The sequence below is a fragment of the Barbus barbus genome (assembly GCF_936440315.1).
Source record: "Barbus barbus genome assembly, chromosome: 50".
Classification (NCBI taxonomy): Eukaryota; Metazoa; Chordata; class Actinopteri; order Cypriniformes; family Cyprinidae; genus Barbus; species Barbus barbus.
Window position 1 is genome coordinate 187164 of NC_136728.1, and position 15432 is coordinate 202595.

A 15432-nucleotide genomic window follows, 5' to 3' on the forward strand; every position below is an offset into this window, starting at 1 on the left:
ACCATTGACATCCCTTGACACACCTTTGTTCAGTGTTCTCCAGACCTTTGCTCTCAGGACTAACAAAACAGAATACTGTACAGTTTAACAGAATAGTGTACTGGTGTTTACAGCTCTTTATAGTGACCTGTCAATATTTCTAACTGATGTTAAAAATAAATCCATTTTCAATAGAATTTTGCTTTATTCAAGACATGCCTTATTGTTGTAGAAGAGTTTTATTAGTCAAATGATGAATTAATCAAATATAATTAAGGTTAAGTCAGCCATTTATATATTAACTTATTCTTCCATTATAATCAAAATGACTGTGTGTGTGTGTCGAAGGCCTGCATGACTGTAACGTGCAGATCCTCAAAATAGGTAACAGCTGCAACAGGTCAAGGCCATATAGGAGCCCTTGTTATCTATATATAAGGAAGGCACTGCCTAAAAAGGTGAAACTATAAATTAAATGTATTGAACACGCCTTACAGGAAAACTATTTAAGAGAATGCAGAACGTGTTCCACAGAAACTTTCTTGCAAGAGGCTTCTCGGCTTTATTTTCTTGTTTTAATAAAGTCTGTTTTCTGGCATCAAAACTCCAAGATTTGAGAAAGATTATTCATAGAAAAGGCGGAAGCCACCACATTGTCTGATTATTTAAATAGTTTTCAGCATTATAGGCTGAACCAACATGTATTATCAAACATCCATTTACATTCATGTGAATAGGAAATGTACACAGTGTTACATTTAAAATGTTTGGATCTTCAAGCATAATTGCAGCTAATTAATTTCTCTAAATCCCTGACTGATGTAAATAATACTCAGGCTTTTTTTTTTTACAATTTCAGTCATGCATGATTCATGTTATATTTCTAAAAGATGGCTGGAGGTTGTGTACAAGAACAAACAGATCAGCCAATGTGGTTTGTTTTGGTAACAAATAAATACATTGATCTAATTGTACAACCCCCCCCCCCCCCACCCACCACAACCACCCCTCCCTCCCCTTTTAATTCAGAGATTCAGAGAGCCTCTCAGACGAAGCTTTCCTCCATGTTAGAGCACAAGAGGAAAGAGTCCACCAGTCTGGGCTTAATCAGCTGTTGATGGTCAGTTGGCCCAATGCTGTCCGGACATTCAGCCGCAAGCCTCCTCAAAGCAGCCTGTCAATGGTACAAATTACATAATAATGAATGTAAAACACGTTAATGCTTTATTATATACACTGATAAATAATTTTCAAACTATAGGTAATTCATAGTTTATAAACTGTAGTTAATACATTAACAGACTCCATACAAATAGTGAGTTCTTCATTCATTATCACTGTAATCAATCAAATTATTGATGTTTAATTAACATTAGAGTAAATATCATGTAAATAGTCAGATAATGCTTTAACATAAATAGCTCTTACTTTAGAATAGGTCATGGAAAGTGGTAAAACTTCATCAATTAAGTGCTTTAAAGGGGTGGTTGATTTGCGATTTCTCTTTTTTAATGTTATTTAGTGTGTAATGTTGCTGTTTGAGCATAAACAATATCTGCTGAGTTGCAGCACTGAAAGTTCAATGCAAACATATCATCTTTTAAAATTCTGTCAGTTTAATGCCTACAAAAACGGCTACAACTTCCCTGGTCCGTTACGTCAAAAACCAAGATAAACACCACCCCTGGGAACATGTAACGAAGGCGAGGCCATGATGCGCTGCTTTAGAGAAGAGGAAGAGAAAACTAGGGGTGCACGTAAAAATCTCTTTATATATGAATTGTGATTCTGTCTTCTAACGATTCTAATGGATTCACAAGTTTCAAAATCACATGTTCTAAATCAGCGGTTTTTAATCATGTTCCTCGCATCGCCCTGCTCTGCACACGCTCTGCATTCTTTCTCTCTCTCTCTCTCTCTCTCTCTCTCTCTCATTCAGATCATCAGCTCAGTGAATACACTCATTTTCACATAGCAATAAGCGTTATACATGCGGTTGCCATGCTGTATTAAAGATTCAATCATGATAAAACCGTATATTAAAAGCTAACAGAAGCAGTAGCATTTACAATTAACAGCATATCTAAAAGGATGAGACAACAACAAATAAACATACCATTAAAAGCCGTGCTTGCACAGGTTCTGCGCGATCCTCTTCACTAATCTCTCAGTATTTCTCAGAGGGCAGGCTTTAAGTATAACTCGTTTGAAGTTATGGTGCTGCATATAACATTATCTTAGAGAAACACGTGTTAGTGATAAATCCCCTGTGATGTTTGTACTGGCTACTGTATACAGGCCACCAGGGCACCACACAGACTTTATTAAAGAATTTGCTGATTTTCTATCTGAGTTAGTACTGGCTGCAGATAAAGTCCTAATTGTTGGCGATTTTAATATCAATGTCGATAATGAAAAAGATGCATTAGGATCAGCATTCATAGACATTCTGAACTCTATTGGGGTTAGACAACACGTGTCAGGACCTACTCATTGTCGAAATCATACTCTAGATTTAATACTGTCACATGGAATTGATGTTAGTGGTGTTGAAATTCTGCAGTAAAGCGATGATATCTCAGATCATTATCTAGTCTTGCGTAAAGTCCATATAGCTAAAACTGTAAATTCTACACCTTGTTACAAGTATGGTAGAACCATCACTTCAATCACAAAAGACTGCTTTGTAAGTAATCTTCCTGATTTATCTAATTTCCTCAGCATATCCAACAGCGCAGAAAAACTTGATGATGTAACAGAAACTATGGACTCTCTCTTTTCTAGCAATTTAGATACAGTTGCTCCTTTACGCTTCAGGAAGTTCAAAGAAAACAGTCTGACTCCGTGGTATAAAGAGCACACTCGCACCTTAAAGAGAGCAGCCTGGAAAATGGAGCGCAGCTGGAGGAAAACAAAACTAGAGGTATTTCGTATAGCTTGGCGGGAAAGTACCCATCTGCATTTTTCCATCTCAAAAACATATCTAAATTGCGACCTATGCTCTCAATGTCAAATGCAGAAATATTAATTAATGCGTTTATGACCTCAAGGTTAGACTATTGTAATGCTTTATTGGGTGCTTGATAAATAAACTACAGTTGGTCCAAAATGCAGCAGCTCGAGTCCTTACTACAACCAGGAAGTTTTTCTTTTTTTGTTTTTTTTTTAAATTCTTTTAAAAATTCTTTTTTTAAACGAAGCATTTAAACATGTTAAACTGCTTCCCATGAACACAAACAAGCCTAGAAAAATATCAGTCAACCACCCCTTTATACCAAACTTTTACTTTTACATAAAGTATATCTACTGGCGTAATGATTTTTATACTGTACAAATAACTGCAAATAATTAACTTTTTTTTTAGTCCAGCTCTCTAACTATTAGGCCATGACTGCTAATTTTATGGTGTGTGGTTATGTTAATATTTTGGGACAAAATGAGAAAGTCCACTGATATTTTACAGAAGTTTAGGTACAATGCCTCAGTTCTGAATAAGAATGGTATATTTTAAAAATAGCTAATTGTACCTAATTGTCTCCTTAACTTAATGGCCTGCTAGGTTTTGAATACAGCTAACTAACAACACTGTAAATGCAGGTATATTCCAATATATTTGTATATTTAAATAGCAAAAGAGAAGAGATATTTCTGCTCATTATTAAATTTAGCATATATAACACAGTTTTATGCAAATGCATTATTTTTGACTTACCAGACAGGCCACAAGTACTGAATCACTGTTGTTCCTTTCCACTGGTGACCGACACAACTCAATGAGGCGAGGAACAGCTGAGGAAAAAATAAAAGGGTCACTTTTTTACATCTACAGTATTGCTGCTCACAATCTAAAGTGATTTATCTTGTCTAGTATGTACAGTATTTTATTTAAACCTGTGGTTCCTCTGCTAAGATGTCAGTGTGAGTTTCACACATCCAGTCTAGCTAAGAACCCAGACAGCAACATAGTGTTAGCCCAGGTCCGGCCCACATCTGGCCCGTGTGAAATCCATGCGGACGAGATGCGGGCCAGATCTGGTACGACACTGCTTGCTGTCTGGGAAAACTGTACAAATATTAAGAAAGGTTTCCTGAGATAAGCTTGTGCAGCATTTGAGTGCAGGTGACACTTGCTTATTTATATTTTAGATCTAATGCCATGACACATTTCAAGGTGACCAAATCCCTTTGTGGACTAAATATAAGACAGTCAGATATAGTTGTTTTGAGCTGCATTGTAGAGGCTGTTATGTTGTCTTGTACCCTTGAGCTGTATGGCTGTCTGAGCAACCAGCGGGTCTCTGCTGAGACGAGCCAGTGTTACGGCAGCTTTCTGTTGAACCCGCTCGCATGCTGCGCCCTCGGACGGACTGGAGGATGATGGCTTCTCATTAAGCAACACCAGCAGCTGCTCGATACCTAAGTAAACATTCACAGCACTCAGACATTATATGTCACTCTGCAATGTTGCATTTACACTGTAATGAACAGGAATGGTAAGAAGGCACCAAAATATTTGGCTTTGAATAGTTGATTTGGGGATGTTATGCTTGCATACCCTTTTCCTCTAGAATATCTGCAGTGCACTGCTCCAGAACAGAAAGATTTGCAAGGATTGTCACAACCTACAGGGAATGAAGCATTGTGTCATTACTGTGATTCTGGGGAAACAAATATGGTATGCAGATAAGAAGACTGCAATACTACAATTAAAAAAAAATAAATTAAAAAAAAAGTTAAAGGGGTTGTAAGAAAAAAATAAGGAAATAAGAAAAAAAAGTGCATCCTTAAAATGCCAAACAAAATCATCCAAAACAACACTGGACCCCAGTGACCCAAACAGAAACACTGAGACATTTTAAAATATCAACAGGGTGTGTAAATAATGAGAATTTTTGGGTAAACTGCCCCAAATGATCAGTGAAACTTTTTTGTAGGTTTTTGTCATTGTGTCCTGCATTTCCCATCATCCATTGCACTGATCAGACAGCTGTCACCAATCACAAGCTCACCTGAGAGCTATTTCACACACTGCATAACACCCACTCAGATCCTGTTCAGATCACAGAGTATTTTCATGTGTTTATCGCTCTCCTAGTGTTAGCTGCCTTATGGAGCCATTTCCGTCTTACTTCCTAGTTCTAGTCTTAGTCTAGTCTCGCTGTGTTTCCTGATTTCCTAGTTCCTGATTCTTGCCAGCGTATCTTGGATTAACCCTTTGCTTGCTGTTTCGGACTGTGTTAATTTCTCACCTGGACTTTTGCTCACGTTTACGGATTACCCCTCTTGTCTAGCCCTCTGGATTATGTTTGCTGTCATCTGACTCAAACCTGTTTAGGATTGCTTTTTTTTTCTTGCCTGTGCCATACCTGTTTGCTGTTTTTCGACCCTGCCTGTGTTTTTGATCATGCTTCATAATAAAAGCTTGCACATGGATCTGCACGCCTCCCTTCTCATCAGCTCCGTTACAACTATAACCGGTCTGCAGAGTTTTTTTTTTTTTTGCTGTTTGCAGGCACAAATGTATCTGGAGAAATCGAATGAAACATCAGTTTTCTCTGTAAATGTAATCCAAGTCCAAGTCCAAATTCAACATAAAATTTTAAATATGTGAATAACATTTTTAACAAAACTAACGAAATTTCAGAGAGCTTTAAGATCTGCGAAATCTAGGTATTTTCCAGAAATTCTAATATTCCCAAAATACTTTTTAATATTATTAACTGTAGTAAATCCTTCTGCTGTTAAATTTAGTTTCATCCCCAACTTTATGTGAGAATTTATATCTAAGATTGAGGCAATTGCTGCAGATTTTTCTCTAATGACTTATAAATCCTCAAGTCCTGCTCAGCATACTGTAGTTTTTTGAAGTGGTCAGTAAATTGATGCCCACTGGCTCGGTCAGAGGTATGGTTCCTCCATGGCTTTTGAGACTTTTGAGGTGATGAGGCCCAGTATTCTACAAATCATAAATAAAAGTTTAGATGTTTAGAAGTTTACATTTAGTTCAGATATTTCTGGACATGTTGAAACAAGCATTTGTGCAGCCTTTGTTGAAGAAACAAAATTTGGACCTAAAATGTTCTGGCTAATTTATGTCATATTTCATTTTTAATCTGAAATAAAAAAAAAAATTAAAAAGTTGTGCTCTATCAATTGAATCATTTTCTAGATGAAAATAAGATCTGCGTAATCTACCAGTCCAGTTTTAGAAAAGAAAAAAAAAACACACAACTGAGACAGCCCTTGTGAAAGTTTTTAATGATTTGCTGCTGACTGTGGAGACTGTAAATTATGTTGTGTTAGTTTTATTAGACTTTGCTGCTGCTTGTAATACTATTGATCATTCAGTGGTGCTCTCATGGCTGGAGGAGTATGTGAGGGTTAAGTGCATGGTCCTGAAGTGGTTTAACGTCTATCATGTATGGTGTGCCTCAAGGCTCCATATTTGCTTAATCTGATTCCTTTGGGAAATATTTCAAGAAATGTAATATTGCTTTTCACTGCTGCACTGATGATGTACAAGTGGATTTGCCACTGTCATGTGAAAATGGTTTAGAACCTCTTCCGGCCTGTGTTTTAGATCTTAAAACATGGAAATTATGATCCATGGCTTGATCTCATCAAGACTTGTCTATTGCAATGCGTTATAAAAGGGAACTATTCAGTCAGTCATCTATTTCTCATTTTCAAAACTCTTAATGGGTATTAAAAAATGTGAACATACTACTCCTACTCTGGTCTTCCTGCATTCGCTTCAAGTTCATTACAGGGTTTTAAACTTCTGTTATTGGTGTACAATTCCTTGCATGCACTCACACCATCTTAATTGAATATCAGACTGGATGAACTTTGAGATCAGTGAATTGGAAGTTACTCAAAATTCCAAAGACACATCTGAGTCTAAAAGAAGATCACGCTTTTGCTATTGCAGTGCCTAAATTTTGGAAAAGTCTGCCTAAACATATTAGAGACACAGCTACTGTACGGGATTTTAAAGTACAACTGAAAACACACCTGTTTTCACACCTGAATTAATCAGTGATATTTTGTTATATGTGTGTCATGCGTGTTTTTCTGTGTGACATTGTAAAGCACATTGGTCAACTTGTGTTGTTTCAATTGTGCTATACAAATTATATATAAAGTTGCCACTGCCATTGACATCAACGTGCCCTAGCTCTTAAAGTATCTATGATACCAAGTTCCGGTATCATGGGTTTCACCACTGAACAATGGCGGCAGAGAATAGGCCGATATTCCCATCCAGCGTTTAAAGAAAAGTTTAAACCTGCCACAATTATCCTCCATAGTGGTGTGCTTGCTGGTGGATTGCGGCTAGCGGTAGCTGTTAGCTGTTGGCGATGTGGAAAAGAACCCTGGCCCCACGAGAGGCAAGCGTGGCATTTCAGACACAATTTTTAGGCCGGCGAGAACAACACGGCACACAACACTGTTTGGAGCAACAGGTGGCACAGAACCAAGAGAATTACACAAATTGAATGCCTTCAAAAAGAAGTTATGGACTTAAAGGGGACCTATTATGCCCCTTTTGATATCCCCAGAGTGTATATGTGAAGTTTTAGCTCAAAATACCTCACAGATAAATTTTTTTAGCTTGTTAAAATTGCCACTTTTAGGGTATGAGCCATAACATACTGATTTTGAGTATGTTGCTTTAATGCAAATGAGCTGTTGCTCCCAGAGAAGAGGGCGGAGCTTCAAGAGCTCAAGCTCTTGAATACCACTATTAGTACAAGCCTGTTATCTTTACAGAAAACGTACTCTGTTTCAAAGTCAGTCATCTGATTATACTGTGAATAATAAATTTACATTTATGATTTACACAGACTTGGAGCATGGCAGGATAAAAATAACAACATAGCTGGTCTCATGCTATCACAAACTTTTTAAGTCCCACTTCTGTTTATGAGCTCGACAACTTCAAGTGCTATTAGAATGATCATGAATCGGAATGTGGTAGTTAAAAGTTGCATCTGAAATCAATGTGAGTCGATCGTGTAAGAACTGGTCTTACTTATGATACGCACACACACACACCTATTGGATTCCTTTAGAGAAGGGTTAAGCGCCTGGCTGGTTTCATCATAAATAAAGTCGGACGAAGAAAACTCCCTTTTGTCACTTTCGAAAAAAACCAGAACTCATACTCCCGGATTTTACTTTACATCGGCGCCATAATTCAAAGGCCTGGTTACAGCCGACTCAGAACTAAGACAACTCCCAACTTTCCAAAAAAAAAAGTGACCTCCTCACGAACCCGTGCTTCTCCCAGAGGAGGAGGGAAGCGCGCCTTTTCTGTTACGTTCTCTAAAACAGACAAAGAGAGCCACACCTTTGCTTAAGGATATTTGGTTTTAAAAGGGAACGAGTTATACTAAGTTTCTGCGACTGAAAGTATACTCGAAAACAAAACACTATAGACAATATAGTTACCACCTATATGAAGAATGTTTTTCTATGTTTATAAGCTTGGGGTATTATTGAAACTTATGGTATTGTTGTAATCTTTCAATGCATAAAGTTTACCTGATGACTAGATGTCAGTTCAAATGCTCAATGTGATTATTTAGAATTCAGGATCGTTTAATCAATGCATTTAACCGCGTAATGAATACAAAGGATATATGTATTTTTGTGCATATCAAAAAACTTAAGTGTTTGGTGCCAGACGAAAGATAATGTCATGAATAATATTATGGTGTGAATGAAAATGATATGTTTTCATCAATGCATGATTACAATACGGATAGAAATCTGCTGTTGAATAGTTCTTAATGTGACAAAACAACTGAACAGATAATGTATGCACAAAACGCAGCTGTGTGGGGCGGAGCTGCTCCCCACAGAAACACTGGATAAAACGCCCCACAGGAAGAATCCGATTGGGTCAAGCGCCCGTGGGCAGATCCCAAATCGGCCCGTTAAAAACAGATGCACAACTGTGAAAGTTCAGTTGGAGTTGAAAACTGAAAAGGAAGAGCTCACGCTCACCTCGCTCGTCTCTCGTTCTGTTCACGTGCTGCAAAGCGCTTCTTGCCACTAACATCACGGCCGAGCATTGCAACTGAGACCAAGACTCAGTTAAACTTTGAGAGAAACTAACATCTGAAGCTAAGAACTAAAACGACTTCCTGAGAGCGTCATCAAGTCAGCACGAAGCCAACCAACCACTGAAGAGTACCCTCGTGACACGACCTACCAAGCAGCCAATCAGCGCACAACCTTTTCTTGAGACCGAAAGAACTGACCTCGACTGAGAACAAAGTTGAAGTAGAGCATCTTTTGAACCCGAAGAAAAGACTGAACTCAAGAGAAAGTAAGACTAAATCTCCTTAAATCGGCTGAAACTGGTTGTATTTATCTTTTAAGAGTAAAGCTATAGTTCCCGCGTGTGTGATTCCCTCAGGTTGAAACGAGCATTAGAACCTAAGACTCTCTTCAGATAAAAACAACTCATTACCTGTATGTATGTATGTTTAAGTCGTCTGTTTTGTGTTGTCTAAGTTTAGTATTGTGTTAGAATAGGAAATAAACTTTGATTATATTAAGAAATCTCTTGTCTGTGCTATGTGATTTTGCAAATCGTAATTATTTGCCAAAAAGATCGCGTTACCTACACTCATGAGCTTGATAACTAAAGTTAACTATTTGGGTTGTTTTATCGTTGGCCAGCGAATAAGATAAACAAATGGTTAAGAAATAACGTGCTGATTTTAATACTTGCTGGACAAGTCGTTAATAAGGTATCGTTAACCAGGTATAAGTTGGACATTCGGATTAATAGCAATTAATCATATAAATCATATAATCATCTTAAGAGTGATTCCCTAAAAGCTAAAATAAAGATAATATGTGGTTAGAATCCTACAATCGCTTGAAGGCAGCATCAGTGAAAACAGGCAGAGACAATAATAGCTTTAGCAATTAGCCTTAATGAGTGCCAAGAAGCTCTTTCAGAAAGGCAATTTGGAAAACAAACACATGATACTTACTTTGTCTGGAGCTGACGTTCGCGCATGAAGCGTTGGTATTGATTCCTAAACATTTAGGGGACTTTACCGATGTTTTCCAGAATATTTACTTTGAAAATGAAATTTAACCACAGTGTCCTTGGCTCAGATGAGGGGAGATTATGGCGACTCCTATGTTCATTATTGCATCCCAAAACACAAAACAAAGCTTCTTTGGCACTGACATAGATATCTCCAGTAATGGTAATGGCTTCTCACTCAGGGCTGTGTTTATGCTAATGGAGCACAGAGCATCACAAATGGGTGGGACTTTTTCCCCTCGGTGACGTGAACAGAGGGAGAATCTGAAACAGCTCGTTTGGAGAGACTGTTCATGATATATTGAGTTTACAAAAAAAATGAGTGGGTGGATTTTTAACATTATAAGCTGGTTGTTTTCACCCACTGCAGCCAAACAACTATGTTCAAACACCTTATAAAAGTGATTTTTGCATAATAGGTCCCCTATAAGAGAACTTGTTGAAAAGTGTGTGTAGACAGTCAAGAGACTTGATCATGAAAATGCTGAACTTTGGGAAAGGCATGAGCACATGGAAAATCAGAATAGACGGGATAATCTAGTCTTTTATGGCATCCCGGAGTTGGATCGAGACACATGAGAAGAAAGTGAGAAAAAGGTGCGGGACCATGTTACTGAACATCTTTATCTGGGCAGAGTCAAATTCGATGTCAGATTCCAGATTGAACGCACTCACCACGCAAGGAAGAGATTCTACAGAAAGTACGACAGAAAGCATGGGAATTGCGTGAAAGAAGTAACACTGAAGATGATGGAATAAATGGCCAAATTTGGGTGTCAGAGGATACTATAGTGATCGGGTATGTGAGATACAGAGAAAGCTGGTTAACTACATGCAAACTCTACGTCAAAATCAACCAAATATACGGATGTCACTTCGTTTTGATAAGTAAAAACTCTACCGTCCAAAAGTAATTTATGACACTGAGTCTGAGTTGAAAATTGGTTGAAATTGGATTGAACAATGAAGGAACAACTGTCACTCGTGTAAGGTAGGACGATGGCCTCAGCCCGAATGAACTCACTATAATTGCATGGAATGTTCAAGGGTTAAAGACTAAAGTCAACAATAGTGAGTTACTGGACACATTGCAGGGAAATTCTATTATTTGTTTGAGTGAAGTTTGGTCACAAGATGAGACTGAGCTTTGTCATTTATTGGCTGATTATACATGTTTTTGTCTTACTTTTACTTTAATTTTAGTAATTTTGCAGGTGCTTTTATCCAAAGCGACTTACAAATAAGAAAAAGTATCTACAACTAAAAGTTAAAATTGTATAAATACTATATATAAACACATTTAAGAAAATAAAGAAATTAAATAAAAATGACAAATGCATACAACAACATTTCAACACTAAACATTTAAATGAAAACAAAAAAATAAAGCTAAAAACAATTCAAAATATTAAAACAACAAATGGTATGATTATCAAAATCAGCTTTATTCGCCAAGTGTGCGCAAACACACAAGGAATTTGTTGTGGTTTTTAAAAAGCTCTTGGTGCATGCATGCATATATACATACATACATATCTGACACGAGAACAGAAACATTAAAATAAGACTTAACAATAATAATAATAATAATGTGTAAGAATCTGGAACAGAAGATTTGTGTACAGATCTGTGCCTCATTTACTGTATATATACAGCTGTTTAGAAAACTATACAGATATATTTACAAAGTACTAGGGAGAGAGTCAATAATTAGAGATGGGGAAGGAATTACAGGCATGAATTACAGAACACAGGTAATAATCCCTGTGTTAGTTGTTTAGGCTGGAGATGGCATGGGGAAAAAACAGTTTTTATGCCTAGATGTTCTAGTGCACAGAGATCTGTAGCGTCTGCCTGAGGGGAGAAGCGCAAACAGGTCGTGTCCAGGGTGAGAGGGGTCTGTGATGATGTTACCTGCCTGTTTCTTCACTCTGGAGTAGTACAAGTCCTGAAGGCTGGGCAGGTGGAGACCAATGATCCTTTCTGCTGACCTAACAGTCCGCTGCAGTCTTCTTATATCTGATTTGTTAGCTGACCCAAACCAGACAGTTATAGAAGAACACAGGACCGACTCAATAACAACAGAGTTAAACTGTGTCATGTGCGCCTGTGGCAGGTTGAACTTTTTCAGTTGATGAAGAAAGTACAATCTCTGCTGAGCCTTTTTCATGATGGAGTCGATGTGAGTATCCCACTTCAGGTCCTGGGAGATGGTGGTGCCCAGGAACCTGAATGACTCCACTGCAGTCACAGTGCTGTTCATGATGGTGAGTGGGGGGAGAGCAGGGTTTTTTTTTCCTGAAGTCCACGATCAGCTCCACAGTTTTGAGTATGTTGAGCTCCAGGTTGTTGTGAATTCACCAGACAGCTAGCTGATCAACCTCCTGTCTGTAAGCAGACTCATCACCATCATGGATGAGGCCGACGACTGTAGTGTCATCTGCAAACTTCAGGGCCCGTATTCCTAAAGATTCTAAGAATAATTTTAGAGAGCTCCTAATTTATCTTAAAACTTTCTAACTAGGAGTCTTAGCTTAAAAGTGATTCAGGACCAATCTGAGAGCAACTCTGAGCGAGGAAAAGACAAAAACTTTTATCTTAGTGAGGAGGCGGGGCTGACCCTGTTGCTAGCTATGACACATTCTTTTGAAGACTGTGATTGGTTGGTTTTCAAGAAGGAAATAAAAGAGCACTTTTAAGAGTAGGATATATTATAAGCTTTCACTTTGAAATTACAGGCGTAATTCTTCCTGTTTTACCGTACTCTCTCTCTCTCTCTCTCTCTCACACACACACACACACACACATATTATATATATGTATATATATTCTTTATTTTTTAAAGAATTGGGAAGTTGTGGCCTAATGGTTAGAGAGTTGGACTCGTAATCCAAAGGTTGCGGGTTCGAGTCTCGGGCCGGCAGGGATTGTAGGTGGGGGGAGTGAATGTCCAGCGCTCTCTGCACCCTCAATACCATAACTGAAGCATGTCTCTAATAAGATCGGTCACAAACATGATCCCTGCACGATCTAATGTGTAGTGTCTTATTAACTCATTGTCATGCATTGTGTGCAATGCATTTCTTCTCCCTCTTCATGTTTCGTCCATTTTCTCCACTGCTAAAGAAACTCTTAGCCCCTTAAAAGTCCTCGTCCGTAATCCTAACAATTTTGGCCCTTAAGACCTCTTTTAAGGGTTAAGATGCTTTCTGAATTACTTTTTTCTTTACTAGGATCTTTTCTTTAATTTTAAGAGGAAACACCCACATTTCTGTTTGAAGTCCACAAACAGGATACTTGAGAATCAAGATCAAAAGAACCAAGATGGCACCGCTGATGGCAGCTATTGTTGCTCTTCAGTGTTTGTACTGTTTTTGTTTGTTTTTCCTGTTTTTTGTTTTTCAAATACGATCAGTTTTACAAGGGATGACCTGCTGAACATTCGGCAGAACACACCACAAAATCTTTTACCGGATTTTGAATTTTCGGATGTTTTGCTGGACATTGCAGTTGGCGGAGCAATAGCTCTGGTCAAACGTTACAGGAGGTGTAGGCGGGGGAAGCTAGCCGGTGCGCTCGTGAAGCTCAGAGCGCGGATTTCGAATGCCGTTGCCTAACATCCATCTGGCGAATCTTCGCTTTCTACCCAACAAAACAGATAAACTCCTTCTGCTCTCCCGGAAAAACAAGGATTTTTCTAACTCTGCTGCCCTGTGTTTCACGGAAACCTGGCTAAATGTTGACATACTGGACAGCGCGATCTGATTACCAGCTGATCAGAGGTAGACCGGGACGCGGAATCAATGGGGAAATTGCGCTGCGGCAGGACGTGCTTTTACAGTACATCAATGAGAGGTGGTTTACAGATGTATCTGCATTAAAGAAGATGTGCTGTTTAGATCTAGAAACGCTCTTCATTAACTGCAAGCCATTCTATTTGCCGCGGGAGTTCTGCTCGTTCATTCTCGTGAGTGTTTACATTCCACCGCAAGTGCACGTGAGCACAGCTCTACAGAAACTCACTGATCTGATCACAGACACAGAACAACAACACCCAGACTCTGTTTTAATAATTCTCGGGGACTTTAATAAAGCAAATCTCTCCCGTGAACTGCCAAAATACAGACAGCACATCACATGCTCCACCAGAGACAGTAATATATTGGATCACTGTTACACAACAATAAAGGACGCATATCACTCGGTTCCACGAGCAGCTTTAGGAATCTCTGATCACTGTTTGGTTCATCTTATTCCGACCTACAGGCAGAAACTTAAATCTGCAAAGCTTGTATTGAGATATGCTAAAAGATGGACTAATGAAACAGAGCGGGATCTACAAGCCTGTTTCTCTCTCACTGATTGGACTGTTTTTGAATCCGCTGCCATCGATCTGGACGAGCTCACAGAGACTGTAACGTCTTATATCACTTTCTGTGAGGATATGTGCATTCCTAACAGGACTCATCTAATCTACAACAATGACAAACCATGGTTCACTGCAAAACTCAGACAGCTCTGTCAGGCCAAAGAAGATGCTTACAGAAAAGGGGATAAAGTCTTCTACAAACAGGCCAAATACACACTGGAAAAGGAGATCAGAGTGGCAAAGAGGAATTATTCTCTTCCAGGGATCCTGGTTTAGTGTGGAAAGGAATGAAGGATATCACCAGTTACAAGTCACCATCCCCCAGCACTGTGGAGAATCAACAACTGGCAGACGACTTGAATGAGTTTTACTGTCGCTTTTTAAAATCACCCCACACCCGCCCTGAACACCTCTCCACACAACCATTAACACCTCCAGCAACCCTCCTCTCCCCCACACCTACAATTCAAATCAGCGAAGAATATGTGTGCCAGGTCTTCAGGAAGAACAAAAGAAGGAAAGCACCAGGCCCAGACGGTGTGTCACCAGCCTGCCTAAAAACATGTGCTGACCAGCTGGCCCCCATCTTCACACAGATCTTCAACAGATCACTGGAGCTGTGTGAAGTCCCCTCATGTTTTCAAACGCTCCACCATCATCCCCGTCCCAAAGAAACCCAAAATTACTGGACTTAATGACTACAGACCTGTGGCCCTAACGTTTGTAGCCATGAAATCATTTGAAAGACTGGTTTTGGCTTATCTGAAGGACATCACTGGTCCCTTACTGGACCCCCTGCAGTTTGCCTACAGAGCAAACAGGTCTGTGGATGATGCAGTCAACAAGGGACTGCACTTCATCCTGAAGCATCTGGACAGACCAGGGACTTATGTGAGGATCCTGTTTGTGGACTTCAGCTCCGCTTTCAACACCATCATCATGGACACCTTTGAGAATAAGCTAACCCAGCTCTCCGTCCCAACCTCTGTCCGTCAGTGCATCAACAGCTTCC

At 39.0% G+C, this 15432-nt stretch overlaps 1 protein-coding gene across 1 annotated transcript in view; it reads right to left on the minus strand.

The window, feature by feature from the left end:
* Positions 1-207: 207 nt before the first annotated feature.
* Positions 208-15432, minus strand: part of insc (INSC spindle orientation adaptor protein) — a 118829-nt gene continuing 103604 nt past the window's right edge. Inside the window, exons 10-13 of the mRNA XM_079414492.1 lie at positions 4535-4601; positions 4240-4395; positions 3692-3768; positions 208-1153 (exon numbers count right to left, since the gene is read on the minus strand). Of these exons, the coding sequence (XP_079270618.1) occupies positions 1025-1153; positions 3692-3768; positions 4240-4395; positions 4535-4601 (429 nt within the window). The 3' untranslated portion in view covers positions 208-1024. The remainder of the gene's footprint in view (positions 1154-3691; positions 3769-4239; positions 4396-4534; positions 4602-15432) is intronic.